Here is a 21003-nt window from a genome sequence, read left to right on the forward strand (position 1 = left end):
AGAAGTTCTAGTAGAGTCTTATGTGTTCTCCTAGTCTTTTCCCTCTTGCTCCTTGATCTTCCAAGGGATTGAGGTGAGGGAGGCCTAGAAAGAGGAGCTACTCTCCCTCTTTCCTCTTGGAAGGTAGTCCTTCTTACTTCACCCTTTTGCCTCTCCATGAGCTGTTGATCTACATCGACTTTGGAGCTTTTTTCATGGAGTTGATTGGTGGGGCTGCTACACGATTTGCTGCGGATTTATGTTGCGACTATCGGCCTCAAATTTACTGCATATTTGTGCTTAGATTTGGAGCAAAAATTGTAAATAATCTTTTCAGTTGTTGCATGCTGGTGGGTGGGCACATAGTCTTGCACACAGTCAAGTTGTTTTGACTTGACTTTGGGCTTTGTGAGCACCCTTCTATCAGAAGGATTCTCACTAATGTAAAACTCTTGAGGTTATGAATGGTTTTTTTTGCAGAGTGTTGGTGGGAAATGATGATGTGCAGTGTGGGTGCACCAAACATTCTAGAGCATGGTATCCAGTGTGTGACTGTGTGTCTGTATGGGATGACAAACGTCTTTTATGGTTGTCCTGAGCCATATGTGCATGAGAGCATGAGCATTTTTTGTCATGGGTGTCTTGTAAATTCACTGTGTCGGGATTGTGCTCATCATACATGGTAGTCTGGGCAATTTTGCACTACGTGTTGGTGGCAAGCATTTGTATGCACTAAGTCTATTGTCTGGTGCATTAAAAGCCTTGGTCTAAGTTTTGGGGAAAAACTTTGAGAGTGGTAAAAAGGCAAGCACGAGGTGGCTAATCAAGAATGGCATTGCTGATAGAAGAAGTACATGCCTATGCAAACCTGGCTACATGATGAGGAAGAGAGCTTTTGGATGGTGAGCTGGTAGGTACGTGGAGATGGAAGCTGTGGTGACATCGGATTCTATTGGAAGAGAGAGGGGCATGCTTTGAAGCTGGGAGCTTTGGAGGTTTTAGGGGGGGACTGTGATTGTGCAGCTGGGGAGATCCTTGGACAGAGAGAGTAGACTGTGAGAGCTCGTAGTAGGGAGTCGCAAGTCTTGGTCGTGGGCTTTCCTTTGCTGGTGCTGCTCTCTAGTGGACTGTTGCTTTGGGAGAAAGTACGTGAGCTCTGCTGCAATTGTGAGGGACTAGAGAGAGGACCTGGGGTGGTGATGCGCATTTAGCATCGTGAGCTTCTTGATTTTGTGGGGAATGTGTCTCTACTATGCAGGCCGAGAGGATTTTAGACGATGGGACGGGAGCTTAGATCCTACTGAAGTGGTCGACGGATGCTTGTGTAGAGAGCTTGGGGAATTTTTTGCATCTCTACTGTGGGGAAGTGTCGCTATTAAGGGGGCTTGGGCATAATACTTCGGGTGACAGAGAGCATGCACTGTGTGCAGTAGTAGAGGCTGTGGCAGTTGCTTGAGGCGGGAATTTGGGATGTGGTTGGAGGACCATGGGTGCTCCGTGATGATGAGAGAAGCTAGCTCTTGGGTATCTTCACATGAAGGGGTGACTTTAGGGAGGAGGTCGTGAGCTCTAGGATGCTGAAGGAGCAGTTGTGAGAGGCGACTAGGCAGTTGGTCGTAACATTGATATTGAACTCTGAGCTAGAGGTCCTGTAGCATGCTCATAGGCTAGCTGGTCGTTAATTATATGGGATGAGAGGAGAGAGGCCTTGTTTGTGGGTGTCGAGTGCTTGCCTCAGAGACTTGGCTGGGAGAGAAAATGGGATGGCGGGTTTTCAACAAATAGACTATGGCTACGAATAATTCCATGTAATGTTTTGGAAGTCATAGTGTATGCTCGGCTAATTGCAGGAACCCGGTGTTCATAGTTGTTCATGGAAGAGGCTTTGCTTGTGGCAACATAGATTATAGGTAGGAGATAGTTGTCCATTCAGTCCAAAGGAGCAAATTCATTAATTGCTTATATAGCTATTGAACTGGGTTCACTAACAGGGTGGTAGTTTTAAGTATTCAAGGGAATTGGCTACTCGAAGACAAAGAAAACCGGAGTTGTTCATTTGTGGTCTTGTCATAGGATACATGAGCATGGATTCATGGAAGACAAGGACGGTCATGCATAGCCCAATGAGAGCAATAGCTTTGTCATTCTACTACCAAAGTTTGAGTTGTTGTTGATCCATTAGTTGTTGTTGATCCGTTGGAATGGCATCAGTTGTTGTTGATCCGTTGGAATGGCATCAATTGCAAAGACGTCCCATATTCCTTCCTTCATGAGAAGCAACTGCAGCTTTGTCTGCCAAGTAGGAAAGCGTTGGCCTCCACAAGCAAGGAGGTGGAGGATAGAGACGTCATCATGAGAGATGGAGCAGCAAAAAGTGACGATAGTTCAGCTCATGTGGAGGAGAAGAGACAAAGAGCAGCAATGGCATGCATCTCGAAGGCAATGACTAGCAATGGCGGGTGTATGGGCAGGTACGGCGCAGCAAGCGAGAGCAGTACGGAGGCCTGGCGGGTAGATTGTACGGGCTGGAACAGTCCGTACTGTACGGAAACAGTCTGTACTGACTGTACGGACTGTGTACAGCAGGCTGTACGGCCTGTTTGGAAGCTAAAATAGCAGTTGACGGCGGCGAGGCATATGTCCGGGCTGAAGGGGTAGCTGATGGCGAGGCATTCCGGGCTGATGGTTGATGTGATCACCTCCTCAAACGGATCCAAACAATGGTGAGGCTAGGGAAAGGGAACTCTACCTTGGAGGAGAGAGTAGCTTCCATTTGCGAGCTTCTCTCATCCTCTAGGTAGAGCAAGAAGAAGGGGAAGGTAGGAAGGGAGGCTCTGATACCACATGAAGGCACATGGTGGAGAAGGAGAGAGAGAGGATAGGCTAGGGAGAGAGATAATGATACTCAAAGAAAGATATAATGAAATGGAAATGAAATGACTAAGCAATAAACAAATGAAAGTACTCACATGTAGACTAAAGAGCTTGTAGCTTGATACTTGATTGATTTGACACTAAACAAGTACAGCACTTATATAGAGCACACACACACATATGAACACCAATGCATATGGGATGACTCCCAATGTGACACGTGGCATCCATAGGACACACTAGACTAGAACTCACACTAGAACACACCAAATTGACTCATCTTGACTCCATTTCCTAACACCCCTTAAAATGATTGTTAGTCTTATATGAAGTTATTGCCTTGTGAGACCTATGGGAATTTCCCATGCATAGTCATTGTCCATTTTCCCAATTGTAAACCAAGAGCCATAACCGAAGTGAGTCACAGGTTGGGGTCATGAGTGTTGTTACTAGGTGTGAACAAGCCATGAAGCTTCCCATGCACCATTGTTGGGTTGAGGTCATCAATTTGTGGGGGCCTATGTTGGGACGAATTGATGTAAAGGAGTCATATCAAGGGGTACAAGATCAGTGTGAGTTTGTGTGTCACCACATGGTGGCTAGTGTGACCAAGTTAGGTGGTAGAAGGTTTTATTAGGTGTGATTGAGAGATTCATGGACCTGATTGAGAGATCAGTGGAGAAATTAGTGGATCTAGAGATGCTCTCCCATGAATAAACACATCTTTTTCTTCATTGTTGTTGGTACTCTCCATGCTTCCATTGTTGCTCGATCACCCTAGAGAGTGGGAATGGATTGATGCAGGGCCTTGAGAAAAGAGCCTCCTCTTCTTTTGTAATATGGTCAAAATGCCAAGAGATTTCAGCTTAGTGATAGAGATTGGAGGCCCTCGAGATCTCCTCATTGGAAGCGTTTTCCAATTTCTGTTGATTTATGAAAAGTTTTTGGGAGGGGGCTCTAGAAAAGGGGGCTCTAGAAATTCCTCAAGAATAGAAAAAACCACTATTTTCTTTTGGCTTTCTATTCACAAAGAGATTGTAATGAACCTGTGGAGGTCCAAGTTTGGGGCTGCTACTTGTTCTCGATGAGTTCTTGCTGTGGAGTCTATTCAACATTGGCTATGGGATTGTAGACACATGAGGATGATCTGGAAGGAGATTGCTAGGATTTTGAGCATCTTTGTTCACTTCCTTTTCTTTATGATTAGGGGCTTAGTGGCTTGGCCCTCTCTATCGAGGCCTTAGGTCTTTAATGAGAGACACGACTCTTCTTAGGCACTTTTGATTTGTTAACACTTCATGGGCTCTTGCTCTCTGGACAATGTTCCCTTTTTCCCCTTCAGGCCCAAGCATACCTTTAAGGATTCTTCTTGGGATTTATTGGTGAGTATTTCAGCATGGCTCATTTGGAGAGCTAGATGCACAGAGGCCTTGGATGGATCTAAGGTCCACCCTTCTCACAGTCTGGCTAGTATTTAGTCAGGTGCAGTACACACACTCATTGCCATTTGGGCGAGCATGCAGAGGTCCTCCTAGGAAGCTTTTGCTAGGAGAGAGATTTTCCTTCAGGAATGGAGTGGCTTCCCCTTTCTCTTAGAGACCATAGTAGGGTTCAGATGGCACTTTCAGCCTCAACCTTGGATTTTTTCTAATTCGCTCTGAGGAGCTGTTTATTGGGTGTTTAGGAGGTTCTATTTGTTGGAATATGGGGCTTTGGGACCCTTGTCTATGCTCCAAACCCCCTCTTGTGGCATCTTGGAACCTTGTGAGAAATAAGGAGCTTGGAGTTTCACTGGCTCGCGCAGTGACACGTGGCAGAAGGCCTTTGGGATTAATTAATACGATTAACAACCATGTTGGCTATGATCTTGTAAATAACTGGCATGAGCGTTATTGGTCTCTTATCAGTGAGCAAATCACATAACTGCTTTTTTGGAAGGAGCTTGACAAGTCCTTTTTTCCATGACATAGGCATTTGCTGATTTTCCCAGGCTGAATTAACCATTTGCAGCAAAGTCTCCTTGAGGATATCCTAGAAAGAAAGAAAAAATTCCACAGTGAGACCATCTCATCCGAGAGATTTCCTTTTGCCACATGATTTAACAGCATCTGACGATTCTCTTTCAGTGAAAGGAATTTCCAATTCCAAAGCCTGAGCATCAGAGAGGATGGGATGGACATGCTACAAAAGAAGTTGGCGGGTAGACACAACCTGAGGAGAAAGAATGTCCACATGCCCAAAATGAGATGAAAAGTGATGCACACAAAAAGCCGCAAGCTCTGAGCGAGGTGAGGACCGAGAACCATGAGGCATCCGGATCTGACAAATATTGGCAGCTTGTCTTTTGTAATGCAAACTTTTAAAGAATTGCTTGGAAGAGCAACCTTTATCCAAAAAAGCCCTTTGCCTAGATCGGGTCTCCCATTTAGCAAGCTTTCTTTGATCATTCCATTGGGACAAAATTTAGACTGACATAATAGCCTCGTCAAGACCCCCGTACAGCTTCCCCCTTCTGTCCATACATCTGTACGGCCCCCGTATAGATTTCTCTCAGTGCCCCGTACACAGTCCGTACGGTCATTGTGAGCCAATTTTGTTCAAGTCCGCAGTCCGTACGTCCGTACAGGTTGCATGCATCCGTACGTCCTTATAGGTTGTCACCCGTCCATACCTGTTCTGTTCAGGCGCTGTCTTCTTTTTTTGTATAGATTTCGAGCTTCCAGCTGTACAGTTCTCTGACAGCAGGCTGTATGCTCAGTTTCCGTACATTTTTCCTTACTTTCAGCCATACAGTTTTGTGGGTCCTTCTGTGCAGCTTCTTCTCGGGATTCTGGCCCTAAGTTCACTCCTCTCCCTTCTTTTTCTCTCTAGCTGTCTATGCCTTTTCTGTGACCTCTTGCAGACTTGCCTTTTTCCTGTCCAGCCTTTTACGCTTTCTTCTTTAGTTGCTCTATACATATCTCAGTTCCTTTACCTCTTCTCCTTTTCAGAAAAATGGTAGACTGTCCATATGAAAAGGCTTCTCACTCTCACACTCACCCTCACACTCTCTTGCATTCTCCACCCTCACTTCACCTCTTTCTTTTCACTTTCACCTTCTGTTTTTATTTTCCCCTTTCCAGGTGATTCTTGCAAGTGACAAGTGAACATCCAAAGGGTTTCAAGTTAGCCTTCTATCTAAGATTGGTGAATGGCTAGCCATTCAGCCCATCCTCATCTTCCATCAGCTGTGAAAACATGCACTTTTCCAAAGGTGAGTCGCAAATAAATTCATAGGACATGGAACTTGAGAGATCCACTACCCTCTTCACAACCATCCATGGATCCCACTCCTACGAAATTCGGGTTAGGGGCTAGATGCTTGCTACCCTATGGAAACCCAAGTGCTTTGTGTAAAAGATATATTATCTTGTTAGTGTCATATAAAGTAGAGTTAGTATGTAGTCTTCTCCTCTCTCAGACCCCTGGTTTGATCAAGGTCCTTGAAGTTGATTTGGTAGATGACAAATATTTTATCACATATTTGGGTCAAACATCATTCACACTTTGAGGAGCCAATTGGTCAAATGTTACGAGGCTTCTCAAGCTGCTAGACTCAAAGCAGATGCTTTTTTTAGGCTGGAAAATTTCAGCCATTTTTCTCAATTGGCATAGCATGGCATGAATTAGAATATGCCCCTTCTTATCGGCTTTTATTGTGCATACTTCTCAGGATCGAGACTCTACAAGTTTTTGTGATTTTACATGTTTCTTGTGAAGGCTTTTATTTCTCGTGTCTTCTATTTTCATGCCATGTTTTGGACAAAATACAATCTTTGTTTTTGTTTCAACTATTTACTTTCATATTGTATTTGTTTTTAAATCATTCTACACCAATGTCTTTTAAAAAAGAGCCACGTTGGTTTATGAGAAAGGTTACAAATTGTGCTTCTGAGTAGGTCATCATGATCTTCTTTTGGACAACAATGTGAAGAATGGGAAAGAGTTACAAGAAATAGAGCGTCATATGAAGACCTTGAAAGAAGTGCAAGAAATCCATCAACAGATTTCAGGGTAATTATTGTTCTTTTACAGCACGTATTTTCAATGCTCAAGCTTACACCACGTTTCTAAACTAGCTTTTCATTGTTGGGTGGTTTTCACAAAATAAATAGAAAATTTACTTCTTGATAGTTGAAGAAGCTTGCTATACATGTTTTTGTGGGGCAAAACCCAATTTTGCAATCCTTGTTTAAGACAGATTTTGATAAGAAACTTTGCAGTATTTGATAGAAAACTTTGCACACCGACCTTCTCAGCTATAAGATCTCAAGGAATGGTAATGGTTACAATGGAGTGCTCTTCCACCTTCTTAGCTATATAGAAATCTCTAGTTGTAAAAAAATTGGATAATTCTTCTTGTATACCTCACAATTGGATACACGTGTAGGTTGCTAGGATTATAAGTGTTATTCAAGATGCAGTTAACTGATAACTACTCTACAAAGCCGACAAGATCAATGCTAAAAAGTTTCAGGTTGCTAGAGATACCTCAGGACATGGTATTATGGCATTCTCTTTTGGTTAATTGAGTATGTGTCATGTGTAAAAGTCACATTTTTTTTCAAAAAGATTACTTCATTAAGTATGAATAAAAACCGCAAGAGCAAGCTTTAACGCGGGAGTATATCATGCCATGCATGAGAAAAAAAAACAACTCAAAAAGAGCTAACAAAATTCCAAGGTGGAGGCTGATAATGCCACCTCAACCCTGAAGGAGACTCAGAGAAGAAAAGGAGATCCTCTCTAAACTCTGAAAAAAGTCTGCCGACAAGATCAATGCTAAAAAGTTTCAGGTTGCTAGAGATACCTCAGGACATGGTATTATGGCATTCTCTTTTGGTTAATTGAGTATGTGTCATGTGTAAAAGTCACATTTTTTTTCAAAAAGATTACTTCATTAAGTATGAATAAAAACCGCAAGAGCAAGCTTTAATGCGGGAGTATATCATGCCATGCATGAGAAAAAAAAACAACTCAAAAAGAGCTAACAAAATTCCAAGGTGGAGGCTGATAATGCCACCTCAACTCTGAAGGAGACTGAGAGAAGAAAAGGAGATCCTCTCTAAACTCTGAAAAAAGTCTCTCTCCTGGATGTAGCTGCTCCAAAGGATCCCTGCATGCTCACCCAGATGGCCATCAGTGTGTGTATAGTATCAGTCCATATACTGGCCATAAACTGGGAAGGGTGAACTTGGGAACCCTCCATCACCTCTGTACATGTGGCCCTCCAAATATCCAAGCTGCAATGTTAGCCAGAATCTCCCATGAAGTGTCTACCGAGGCATGAGGATTTCTGAAAGGAGTGAAGGGAACATCCTGGAGAGAACATGACTATATGAAGCCAGGCTATTGAACCCCAGGTCATATAGAAAGGTGCTATATGAAAGATGCTGAAAATCCTAGCAACACCTTTCCAGATCGTCCTCGCCTCTGTACTCCCAAAGGCAATGTTGTACTGACTCAACTGCAATGTGGCAACGAGGATAAATAGGGTCAGCCCCGAACCTAGATCTCTGCAGGCTCACTGCAATCCCTCCATGAATATAAACCAAAAGAAGAGAGTGATCTTTCTATTCCTGAGGAATTTCCAGAGCCTCCTCTAAAAGTATTTCTGGACCTCTACAGAAATCTGAAAACTATCCCAATGAGGAGCTTTGGAGGGCCTCCAACCTTACTACTAAGCTGAAATCTCCTGGCATTTCTGACTGTGTAACGAAAGAAGGGGATGCTCTTCTCTCGGTGCCCTTCATCAATCCATTCCCACTCTCTTGGGTCCCACTTCAAGAACCTAATGGGGGAACCACCATATAACCAGAGTCTCCAAGACCAAAGTGCCAGGAGAATAGGGTCAGGATCAAGATACCATTGTGAGTCCGTGCCCCGCAATCCTAACAAGCTGGAAGGCAACCTCCAAAAGAAAAACCTCTGAAGATCTGAGAAGTCTGTCTCTCGACTGAACATCAAAGACAAGAGTCTCCTCATGTGCATTCCGCAAGGCAATAACCTGTAAAGGAATACTCGTCCGCGTGAAAGCTCCCAACCAAGTGGACTCTGTGATCGGCATGTCATCTGTATCTATCCATTCTGCTGGTATGGCTGCCTCTATCTAGTGCACCCTGACTGCACTCCCTCTAAGGTGGCCAACTGATAAGAGTCTTAGATCCTCTGGAAACTTCCTAAAAGCCTTCCAGGCACCTACTGTGGAAGCAGGTCCCCTCTCCCATCTAGACCACTGCATATAGTGTGACACTCCTAGTGATCTGCCATGCTCATCCAATATAGAGTCATTCCACATGATTGGATGCCTATCTATTTCTTCGCGAGAGGAGGGTGGAACTCTCCGAAGAGTGTCTCTGAAATTGCCGCAAGTCTTCAGAATGGCAGCCATGAGAGAGGGAGAGTCTTAAAGATGGAGACAAGGATGAGGCAGAATGCTTGATTGATAGCAAAGTACAAGCCTCACTTTATAATAAAAGGATGCGTCACAAAAATCAGATCAAGTGACTTTTCAAGCTCACACAAGACAAACCACAACCCTATTCACACCGTTACTAGAAGTAGAACCTTGTTAACACTGAAGACTCTGAAATACCCCAACAAAACCCCCCTCGATGTGAAGAGTGGTGAGACCCAAACTGCAATATTACAAAGAGGCGGTCTCATTGTGTGCACCTCCCGTGCCACAGCTACCCCCTCAATGAGCTTGCGACCAATAGCTGAGACCATTACTAATGTCACCCCATTGACTCTTGACTAGGGTACGGGATATCTCAAGTGCCTTTTTAAAAACAAAGGCTTTCACACAAAAGACACAAATATAATCATTTGAGGGGGACTTCCCAAGGCAGAGAACCCTTATTGACACTCAACGCTCGAAAACGAAAAAATAGAGAACTCAAAAAACATAATCTTCATCCTGAAGATTAAGATCCTCAATAGTGCAAGCATTGATTTCAATGGTCTCAATGTCGAATTTTTCTGCTTCACTTTTTGCAACAAGATTGGCATGGTGCTCTTGTTGCTCCTTTTCTTTCTTTTTGAAGCAGAATGCTTCCTTGACCAAAGCGCTTGCAGTAATGGCAATGGATTTTATTTCCATCTCTTCACTTTGAAGAGGATGCAAGGGCGGTATCTATGTATTCATCTTTGCTAGAAGTTTCATCCATATTGTGCGACCTTTCTCTAGCAATAAGGCCACCATGTTTGTGAACATGGTTGATGCAAAACGGAGCACTTCTAAAGCAGAGTGGAATCGTGCTACATCCGTCATGCTCTTAATGGGGACTTCCATTTTGTCCTCATCATCGGCTTCACTCTTAAGGCTTGTGAACGGATTCATTATGGACTACATTCCAGCTAGGTGTTCACTAAGTTTATCACTTTCAGACATTTTAAGCTTGTAAAGTTAAGCTTTAAAACACCTTCAAATTGGTAATCTTGTTACCAAAAATAGTTTTCAGTTACTCCAGACTTGGTTAGCTGATGATTTGAAATTGATGTGATGTATAAGTGAGTCAGCCAGCCTGAGGCCAATAATAGCAATCACCCTCTAATTGCATTGCTTCCAAGATTTGTCCTCTTCATTCCCAAAAACCAACTCTCAATTCCCTTCTTGCATCAAGATAGGTTACATTTTTGTCTGCTAGGTGGCCTTGAGAATCTCTCCAAGGCATTCATACAAAGAGAAGTTGCAGATAGAGCCATCTCAAACAAGTAAAATATAGAGAGATAGGAAGAGACCAGCTATGATGCATCTCGGAAAGAAATGCTTCAGTCAAAATTAGATGCTGATCAGAATTGGCTGCATCCTCAAACCAAAACGCGGCAGCATGGTGGTTTTTCAAAAAGACGAAAGCAGCTCCCTGTTGTGCTCCCTGTCCTTGCTCCCCTAGCCCCTTCCTCTCAGTCCTCCTCCATCCCTTCAGCCCTCAGCCATCGCCTCTCTACCTCCTCCCCTCATAGTAGGCATCGCTTGCTGTTCCAAATTGTGTCCACGAATTCAGCAGCTGCTCCAGATTGCTCTATTTGCTGCTCCAAAATGCATCAAACTGGTGCTTACAAGGGCTGCCATTCTCAGGGCCTTTTGTTGAAGAGCTAAAGACGTGTGTTTTCAGACACTGGAACAGCTCTAGGAACTGCACCTTCTACAACTCCTGTATCGAGAACCCCACTGTGCACATTTGTGGAACTCCTCAGCTAAATTTCGATGTGGTATAAGGCTCCTTTCACATTTTTTACAAGCGGCCTTCAAGCTGCACTTTAGTTCCACTTTTGAGCTTCACTTTGACTTGTAACAAGGCACCTTGGCTTCAAACTTTGCAACCTTATTCATCAGCAGCCAGCCTCTCCCTCTCCCTCAGCTTCTCTCCTCCCTCTCAGTCTCTCCCCCTCTCAGCCTCTCCGTCTCTCTCTCCCTCACCCCTTCCTCCTTCCTCTCAGCTTTTTCTTCCCTTTCCCTTAGCCTCCCTTTAGCCTTTTTCTTAAGTTCCCTTACCTCTCGTTACTCTCCTCTCCTTCCCTTAGCGCTTCCATTTCTCCCTCAACCATCTCCAAATGATGGACGGAACATTCTTGGTGTTCGAGTCAGCCTTTCACAACCGATTGTCAAATGGAATCCTATTCAGGCAATGCTGTGAGGATCATTACTTTTTCAAAAGACGAGCTGCTGCAACTCAGAAAAGATGTGGAGTTGCATGCACCCATGGGTCCCACCTCCAAATCACTAGGGGTGGAACTTGCATCTTAGTTTTAGTCTCTATACTTCCCCTTGTGGTGGGACATGATATCATTATCCCCTCCAAAGCACAGTGAATTATTTTATTGATTGGGAGTTGTAAGGTTGGCCTTCTCAACTTATTTGTTTGGCCCCCATTGCAGATTCTTGAACTGTTGGAGATGATTTCAACATGGTGGAATTTCCTCAGATAAAAAAGGGGGAAGAGAAGTAGGCATACATTCGCGAGAAAGAGCTTCTTGGGAAGCCAGTTCTGTGGCAGAGATGCCTGGATAGATGATGCCTCTCACACATTGCCACATTCTCTTCTCTTCTCATGGTCAAACAAGAGGTTTCATATGCCCATTCATGCAAGGATAGATAGATTCATGCAAGGATAGACAGACACTAGACAAAGGAGGTTCGATATGAATTACACCGGGTGTCTCCACCTCGGATCACTTTTTGGTAGTATTGGCTATCTCTAACCCTCGTTCGAGATGCTGATTGGCCAGTATCGGAATTCTAGATCCTCATATGTCGAGGAGGGTCTTACAAACTATATTTTATAGATTTTGGTGTCTCACCTGCAGGGTGGAGTAGCATCTCCTTCTGATATGGCAGTAGCCCTCTCTGGTATTAGTGATTTTTACACACTATTGCTAGAACCAGAAGAGCTGAGTGATTTTTACACACTATTGCTAGAACTAGAAGATCGGATATTCTTAGATGGGAGAAAGGCCTTAGACAGCATCTAGCAGCCCTGCAAAGGGAAGCAGAAAATGTTAGGAAATGGAGTCAAGATGAGTCACTTTGGTGAGTTCTAGTCTAGTGTGTCCTATGGATGCCACATGTCACATTGGGAGTTATCCATTGTTGTTCATATGTGTGTGTGCTCTATATAAGAGCTGTACTTGTCTAGTGTCAAATCAATCAAGTATCAAGGTACAAGCCCTTTGGTCCACATGTGAGTACTTTCATTTTGCTCATTGCTCTTGCTATTTCATTTCCATTTCATTATGTCTCTCTTTGAGTATCATTCTCTCTCTCTCTCTCTCTCTCTCTCTCTCTCTCTCTCCACCATATGCCTTCATGTGGTATCAGAGCCTCCTTTCCTACCTTTTCCTTCTCCATGCTCAATCTAGAGGATGAGGGAAGCCCGCAAGTGGAAGCCATCCTCTCCTCCATGATTGAGCTCCCTTCCACTCCTTTCTCCCCATCTTGTTCTCTTCTCCTACCTTAGCCTCACCTTCGGAAGCTATGGAGCTTGGTTTGCTGCCCACGTGAAAAGGAGCTGATCTTCATCAACGGGAGTTGCTGCTACATCGACCATTGGTGCTGTTGTTTGTGCTCTAAACTGCCCACTATTCTGCTATATTCTGCCTGCCATTCTTTCCACCTTGGAGTTGCTGCCCTTGGGACTGCTGCCAGCTATTTGCTCACCTCAGGATTGCTGCTGCACCTCACGCTTCTGCCCTTGGGACTGCCGCCAGCTACCAGCCCTTTTCTGCCTACTTCTGTTGCTCTTGCCCTCGATATGCACGCCAACTACTGCTGCAAATTCCACCACAGCTCCACCATCTTTTGCCACTCCAATTGGTGCCCACGAAGCTGAGCTGAGCTGCCCACACTTCGCTGCTCCATTTGCCCATGGGTTTGCAGCTCCATCTGTCTTTTCCTACCCACGCTCCCCCAACTTCCTCTCCAGATCTGTGTGACACGTCTCTCTCTTGCTGAGGGAAACTAGTTCCAGCAGCCCGTGGTTTTACTGTCCGTAACATTCAGTAGAAGCTGCCCGTGACCTATTCTGATAGCTCACTCAGCTGCCTTAAGTGCCCGCCCTCTTATGGAGCCTTGTCCTCGTGGAGAAGTCACATCATCTAGGGAGAAAGCATTGGCCCTTATCGGTGTGTGGTTGGATAACAAATTACTTCATCACTTTGACCTCACTGCTTCAGCCACAGAAATCAAAGCCAAGCTCGAGAATCTTGACGCCACATCTACTGGACCTGACCGACGATCTTTATTTGTTCTATTGAATGATCTATCACTCTGTGAACCGATAGATAATGGTTAGTAATATTTGGGTACTCTGCTTTGGGTTGTTTTTCAAAAATGAATGACATAAATGATGTGTGTTGGGTCAATAAATGTCCTCTGCCTTGGATAGTCCTCCTAAAATGATGTATTGATTTTATATTTATGGTATATGGCTCCGTGTCCCTAATTAGTTCCTAGAGTCAAGAGGGGGATGTACGGTGGTAGCCATGTATTGGCTTTGGTAGTAGGTCTATTTATCAGGCCTGGCATGTGAGTTCCAAGATGTTGGTACATTCTCCTAGACCTCTTAGTTGGTCATGCATCCATGCATGATGAGCCTTTGAGCCATGCTAGGTGAGCCTTTGAGTCTATACCATGCTCACTAGCCTCTAAGCCATGCTCACTTGCCTCTTAGTTAGCATGGGAGCCATGTCTAGTTCTAGACTATCATTGCACAGTCCGATGAGTTCATTGCTCTTGCTATTTCATTTCCATTTCATTATGTCTCTCTTTGAGTATCATTATCTCTCTCCCTAGCCTACCCTCTCTCTCTCTCTCTCTCCCTCTCCACCATGTGCCTTTAGAAAAGGCCCATTGATGCGCAAGCATGCATTGAGCATGATACATAAATGTGCTTTGAGCATGGCAAAAGTATATTTGATAACACTCTCTCTTTTTGGGAAGCTTCTCAGTGGGCTATGCATAGTGGCCAAAGACTTGCCATTCTACTCTAGATTTTGAAAAAGCTTACGACATTCTATGGTTTGGATTCTCAAATGCATGGACCAAAGGGGTCTCCTTGTTGTACAAATCAGCCCACAACAAGTTGCTTATTAGAGGAGTAAATAGGGAGAGGTTTTAGATATGCTAGATAGGTGTGGATTAATTGGAAAGGGATTGCTAGGCTATTGAGCACCTATACACACTCCACTTTCTATATGACTTGAGGATCGGTAACTTGGCTTTCACTTTTTGGGCCTTAGGTTCTATACGAGAGACATGACGTCTCTTGGGATCTATTGATTCGACGACATGTAGTTGAGTCATGTTCCTTGGATGATGTTCTGAAACTTTCACTTGGACCTGCACATGCATGTTGATACATCTTGGGAGATTCTAGCGAGCATATCAGCTTGTCATATTTGGAGGTCTAGATGTACAGAGAATGTGGAAGGCTTTCAGGTTCATCCCACTCACACCTTGGCGAGTATTCGTACATACACCATACTTTGATAGCCATATGGGTGAGGATGCAGGGGTCTTTGCGGGCAACCTCTTCCAGAAGGGTTGTATTTGTCAAAGAATGGAGTGGCTGCCCTTTTATCTCAGAGTCACCTACAGGGTTGAGATGGTATTTCCAGCCTCAACCATGGTTGTTTCATTACTCTGATTAGGAGTTTATTTTTTGCCCATCTAGTGTGTATTTCATGTATGGCATGATGTTTTTTCTCCCTTGAGTTTTCTCAGGGAGGGTATTTCATACTTAATAGAAAACCTTCTCTTGGGGGGGGGCGGGGGAGGGGGAAGTGGCAGCATTGTAGCTGTAGAAGTCAGGGAAGAGAGTGGTGGCCACAAGTAAAGAAATTGACCAGATTTTTCCTCGAAAATAGGGGCAGCAGCAGGGAAAAAGATAAGAAAAAAGAGGTTGATTCTTATAGCAGCATCAAACGGAGAACTCCAGCAAAGATGAGACCCCCAGCTCTGATATTATGTTGAAGTCACATGGAGAGGGAGAGAGTAAGGCTAAGGCAGAAAAATGAAGTTGATTGACGTTGATATCAAAGTATAAGTAATCTACTCCCAAAGGCCAATGTAACCCTTCAAGCTCACAGAAGACAAGCAAACCCCATGACACTAGAACATAACCCTGTTCACACTTAAGACTCCGAAATACCCCAATATTATGTAGAACTACATTTTGCTACTTTCATTTACATTTCTTAGGATTGAAACTTGCCCTTTTGGTCTTTATGTTAATGTATATTCTAGGTTTCTCTTTTTGTCATGTTGAATTCTTGTTTTCTTTTTATACTTCTTCTTGAAATAGACTTCTATTTAGTATGAAAGAAACAACTAGAAGAAGAAACTCAAGGCATAGATGATGAAGAGCATGAAAAACCAGTGGTAAAATAAAACTCAAAAAGTCTGAGCAAATGAAAAACTTGATAAGAACCAAGAATGTGGCTAGAAATGCCACATTATGCCTATAATAGTCTCAAAAGAGAAAGGACCACCTCTTGACTTTTTGAGAAACATAATCCTCTTGACTGAAGTAGACATTGCATCCTATATTGTGTACAATTTCTGTCCATATGCTGGATAAGGTATGCACTGGATGGACCTAAGGCGCTATCAATAGCCTCCAATGTCTTTCCTCGTGCTGGTGGAGTCGATGGTCTAGGTCTCCATTTGCTAGTGGAGGCAAGTGCCTGTGTAGTATCCACTGAATAAGATGGAGATTCTTTGTTGCGGCGATCCTTTTCAAGCAAAAGAGACACCATATCTTCGAATGTAGTCGATGCAATGCGAAGTACTTTAAGGACATTCTCAAAGCGAGAAGTCCCTTTCATACTTGTCATCAGGATAGCCATTTTGTCCTCGTCATCCGAGCAACACTTCAAATTGGAGAGTTGTTGAACTAAAGATTGAATTTTTGCTATATCAGACTCTTCCATTTTCAGCTTATAAAATTGCATTTTCAGAAATATCTTGGAGTTGGTGATCTTGTTACCAAATATATTCTCAAGGCGTGTCCAAATCTCCTTTGCCTTGGACTTTAAGTCGATGTGATGAATCAATGAATCATCTAGGCAAAGCCCGATGATAGTGATGGCCCTCGAATTGTGTTGCTTCCAAATGTTTCGTGTTTGAAGCTCCGTTGATGCCTCGAGTGCTTCATCATCTTCGATGGCATCCCAAACATTCTCCTTCATGAGAAGGAGTTGCACTTTTGTTTGCCATGTGGGAAATCCGTCCCCTTGAATTTGCCCACAAAGAGAGAGTTGGTGGAAAGCGAACCCATAAAGCTGACAACGAGGAGAGAGAAGAGTGATGGATAGAATGAAGGGCACAAGCGAGCTGAGGGAGAAATGGAGGGCTGAGGAAGAAATGGGAGAAATGGCAGGCAAAAGGAAAAAAAAATGGTGGGCACAATGGAGATGTAGGAGAGGAAGAAATGGCGGGCTGAATACAGGCACCAACTTGCGGGCAGCAGCTCCAAGAGAATGTCAGGCAGAAGGAGCAAATGGCGAGCTGGAGTAGAGGTCAATGATGAAGAGGATGGACAGCTCCACGTTGAGCTGGCTGCATCATGCTTGGGCTGTCAAATCATTGAGCTCTAGAACAAAATTTGCACGCAGAAATAAATTTCGTCGCTTCTTGCAAGGGCTGTAACTTTTCACAGAAAACTCAGATTGCAATGATGTAAAAACGAAATTTGTAGTACTCAAGGTCCTCTACAACTTTGCTGAAGACACAAAGCTGTGATTTTGCTTCTAGATCCGGATAGAAGCGTCACATCGTCCGCAGGTCACAGAAAGATGTAGTTGAAGGAAGGAGAAGAGAGGTGGCAGATCATGGCGTGGAGAAGAGAGCTCTAGATGGAATTGGAGAAGCCATTTCTCCAAGGGGAATGAGGGAGATAGGCTTCAATGTCCTCAATCTCTTACCTCAACCTCTTGGAAGATAGTCTAGCTCTGATACCATATGAAGATACAAGACATGGAATGGAATGGAAAGGAAAAGCAAGACTAGGAAAATGAAATAATGTGAGAAAGAAATGTACAACTAAGCAAAGTACTTACATGATCAAGAAAGACATGAGGCTTGATGAAAATAACAATGAAAGTACAATGCCTTTATAGGATAGGCACACACACTCTAAGTGTCAAATGTATATGGGATAAGTCCCATAGTGACACATGGCACTCTAGGATATAAAGTAGTATAGTACTACTCTAGAACACACTAAAAGTCACTGAAATTGACTCCATTTCCTAACATTTTTCAGTGTTGAGGAGCTAAGAGTGGTATCCTAGGGTCTAAGGGGAGAGAGATCTCATGCCGAGCAGTTTTGATGACCTTGAAAAGCAAGTGAGAGAACCAAAAGGTACTTGATGAGAGTGGAGAGAAGCCTCCCTGCACATAAAAGTTTAGGAAGTCTTCATGTCATGGCACAATGTGAACCCATTGGAGTAGTCACAAGAACTACCAACTTCATCTAAGCTCTCGTTAACTCAGACGAACAAGATCCGTTGTAGTTGGATCCAAGTTGTGACTCTAAAGGAGAAGAAGAAGCGCAAAGTGGAGAGTAGGTAAAGGAGGAAGGCAAGGAGGCTGAAGCTTCATCCAAAGGTCACAAAGGTCAAGGGGATGTCATCATTAGTAGACAATTTGTGATGTTCACTCGAAAGGGTGGTTCTTGAGGGCATTGCCTTCCTCCATTGCAGTAAGACTTATTGACAAACTTCATGAGTAAGCCTCCTTACAAGACTTCCTAAAGGTAGCGGATGATCGAATGAGTTTTTGAACCACCATAAATCCCTACCATTGGGTTTCTAATCGAGATGGGATCATCAGAATGGCATCACCCCAAGAAGCAACTATCCCAACAATTGCATATGATGATGGAGTTAGATGGGCTCCAAAATAGTTTCATGTCTCTCGAGATCAAGAGAACGCATGATAGAAACACATGCAAGTGAAGGAAAAGGGCTGGAAACAACAGCAGGCTAGATTGCAGCAGCAACATGACCTTCATTGGCATGACTGGGATACAAAAAAGAGGAATATGGAACGAGATCAACAAACTAGGTGACATTGCTGCAAGAAAACCACACATCTATTGTTTGCACATCCAAAGCTGACCTTTGTGTTAAAGCAACTTGCAGCCATGGAGCAGGAACATGTGCAGGAGATCTCCAAAGATTTATGAGCAACATACACATTCGGAGAAGTCCCATGAGGCTTTATAGATAGAGTTGCTACCCCTTCGAGTTGAGCTCTCTCTCATAAAACCAAAGTATGAGAAGTACAAGTCTAGCTATCATTGCTACACAAAGAGGTACAGAGACTTGCACAATGTCATGGATACTACCAAGGAGGGAGAAGATACACAACACAAGCCACTACAGCTCCATGACATTTTTTTTTTTCAATGAAAAGACTTCTATTAAGTATGAAAGAAACCCCAAGAGCATATCTCATGGCGAAAATACATCATGCAAGGCATGAGAAACCAAACACCCTAAGTGGGCAAAAAATATGCTCATCAAAGAGAGAGGAAAGCACCTAGGCTGAGGCTGAGAGTGCCACTTTGACCCTATGGTGAACTCCAAGAAAAATGGGGAGCCACTCCTTTCCCTATGGAAAACTGTCCTCATGGCAAAAGCTGCCTAGGAAGACACCTGCACCAAATGGCCATCAAAGTGTATGCAATATCAATGTGTGTGAAGGGTGGATCTGGGAGCCATCCAAATTTTATGTGCATCCAAATATCCAAATATGCCTCATTGAAATGCTCTACAAGTATCCACCGTGGCATGTGAATGTCTTTAAGGAGAGCCAGGAACATCATTGAGAGAGCATGATTCAATGATGACTTCAGTGCATTGTGACTAGGTGAGCTCGCTACTTGACCAAGCAATAATGTGATCACTAGGATTGTTGGAGGTAACAGCAAACAAGGCTGACATTTGAGGTACTCTGACTGAGAGACCACTTGGTTGAACCAATCGCTTGGAGTGCAGATGGAGGTGCACATTGTTGGAACATGAAGTCAAAGTGAGTGTTTCTAGTGTGTTTTTATTGAGTTATAGAGTAGTACTAGACTACTTTATATCCTAGAATGCCATGTGTTACTATGGTACTTATGCTTCAGGGTGGGCCATGCAGAGCGGCCAGAGTCTAGCCATTCTACTCTTGGATTTTGAGAAAGCTTATGACAGAGTAGATTGGGATTTTTTGGAGGGCACCCTTCTACATTTTGGCTTTACTGATGCTTGGATCAGAGGTGTTTCCTCTTTGTACAGATCAGCCCACAGCCAGGTACTTATTGGTGGGGTAAGGAGTGAGAGATTTCAGATTTCCAGATCAGTCCGTCAGGGATGCCCCCTTGCTCCTTTACTTTTTTTGTTCGTGGCTGAAGCTATGAGTATCTATGTTAGATCTCAAGCTGACATCTTTGGGCTGAGACTTCCCATCAAGAGGGAAGAGGAGCTACTTGACAGTGAGTTGGCAGATGACACAACAGTTTACTTGGATGCCACACCACAGACGCTCACTTCTTTCAGGATAGCATTGGATTTATTTTGCTTGGCAGCGAGGGCGCAAATAAATTGGCATAAATCCAATGGCTTTTGAATCAGTGACCAGGACACTCCAGTTTGGGGGCTTGACATAGGATTCACTTGGGTTCAGAGGGGTGTGCCAGTGAGGTATTTGGGTTGCCAGGTCGGCTTGGATATTTTTTCCACACAGTAGTTTGCTCCTGTGTTGGAGAGGATCAGGAGGAAGCTCCTTTTTTGGAGCTCAGCCAGCTCAGCCAAGCTGGATCTTGCCTCTAGAGTTGTGGTGGTCAACCAGGTCCTCTCGGCCACAGCCTGGTTTGTTTGTTCATGTTGGTGCCGTTCTAGGGACTCAGCTCAGAAGACCGATCAGAAATTTTCTTTGGAGTGGGCTTGATGGCACATCAAATGCATTAGCTAGGGTGGCTTGGGAGACCCTCATCCTCCCTACACAGGAAGGGGGTCTCAGTATTACTATCCAGATTTACCATGCAGAGCTTTACTCTGCAAGATGGTGGTGCGGGGACTTATGCCAGGACAGGAGCCGTGGAAGGCATTTTTTATTAGCAGCATACAGATGTGCGCATCTTCTTCAGGAGGAGATTGGATGGACAATATTAGGTGGATTTTCACCGTAGCACACCTCAAATCACGTTCGTCCCCTCTCATGGTTGCCATACTGAAAGCATGGACCAGTTTCAGGAGCACTCTTCGAAGGATTCCCCCTTCCTCTCAGGAAGAGATTGATTGGCAACCGATCATGTGGAATGATAGTATATTAGATGATCATTGTAGACTACTTGGTGCCTCACTCTACATGCAGTGGTCCAGGTGGGAGAGGGGACCCGCCTCATCATTGGGATCATGGAAAGCTTTCCGCAGGCTTCCAGAGGAGACCAAATCTCAGTTGACAGGACTGGGTAGACACAGATGATATGCCACTCACTTGCTCTACTTGGGCAGGTACTTTTACGAGAGGTGGTGTTCCTCTTCAGGTTTTGGCCTTTCGAGATGCACATGAGGATGCTTTGGTTTTTGGTGTGCATGATGGTGGCACATTGCTCAGGTCCA

General features: G+C 44.0%; 1 protein-coding gene across 6 annotated transcripts in view; it reads left to right on the forward strand.

Moving 5' to 3' along the window:
• The window catches only part of LOC147895245 (CAP-gly domain linker), a 117614-nt gene that overhangs the window by 57752 nt on the left and 38859 nt on the right, over positions 1-21003 (forward strand). For all 6 annotated transcript variants that reach the window (XR_015542024.1, XR_015542023.1, XM_087384091.1 and 3 more), the window contains exon 5: positions 6792-6906. Coding sequence is in view for 4 of the 6 variants with exons in the window: in XM_087384091.1 (XP_087240217.1) it covers positions 6792-6906 (115 nt within the window). In the remaining 2 variants the exon portion in view is untranslated. The remainder of the gene's footprint in view (positions 1-6791; positions 6907-21003) is intronic.

The sequence above is a fragment of the Dipteris shenzhenensis genome, chromosome 13 (assembly GCF_047967505.1).
Source record: "Dipteris shenzhenensis isolate YYH24624 ecotype China chromosome 13, Dip_SZ_1.0, whole genome shotgun sequence".
In the NCBI taxonomy this organism is placed as follows: Eukaryota; Viridiplantae; Streptophyta; class Polypodiopsida; order Gleicheniales; family Dipteridaceae; genus Dipteris; species Dipteris shenzhenensis.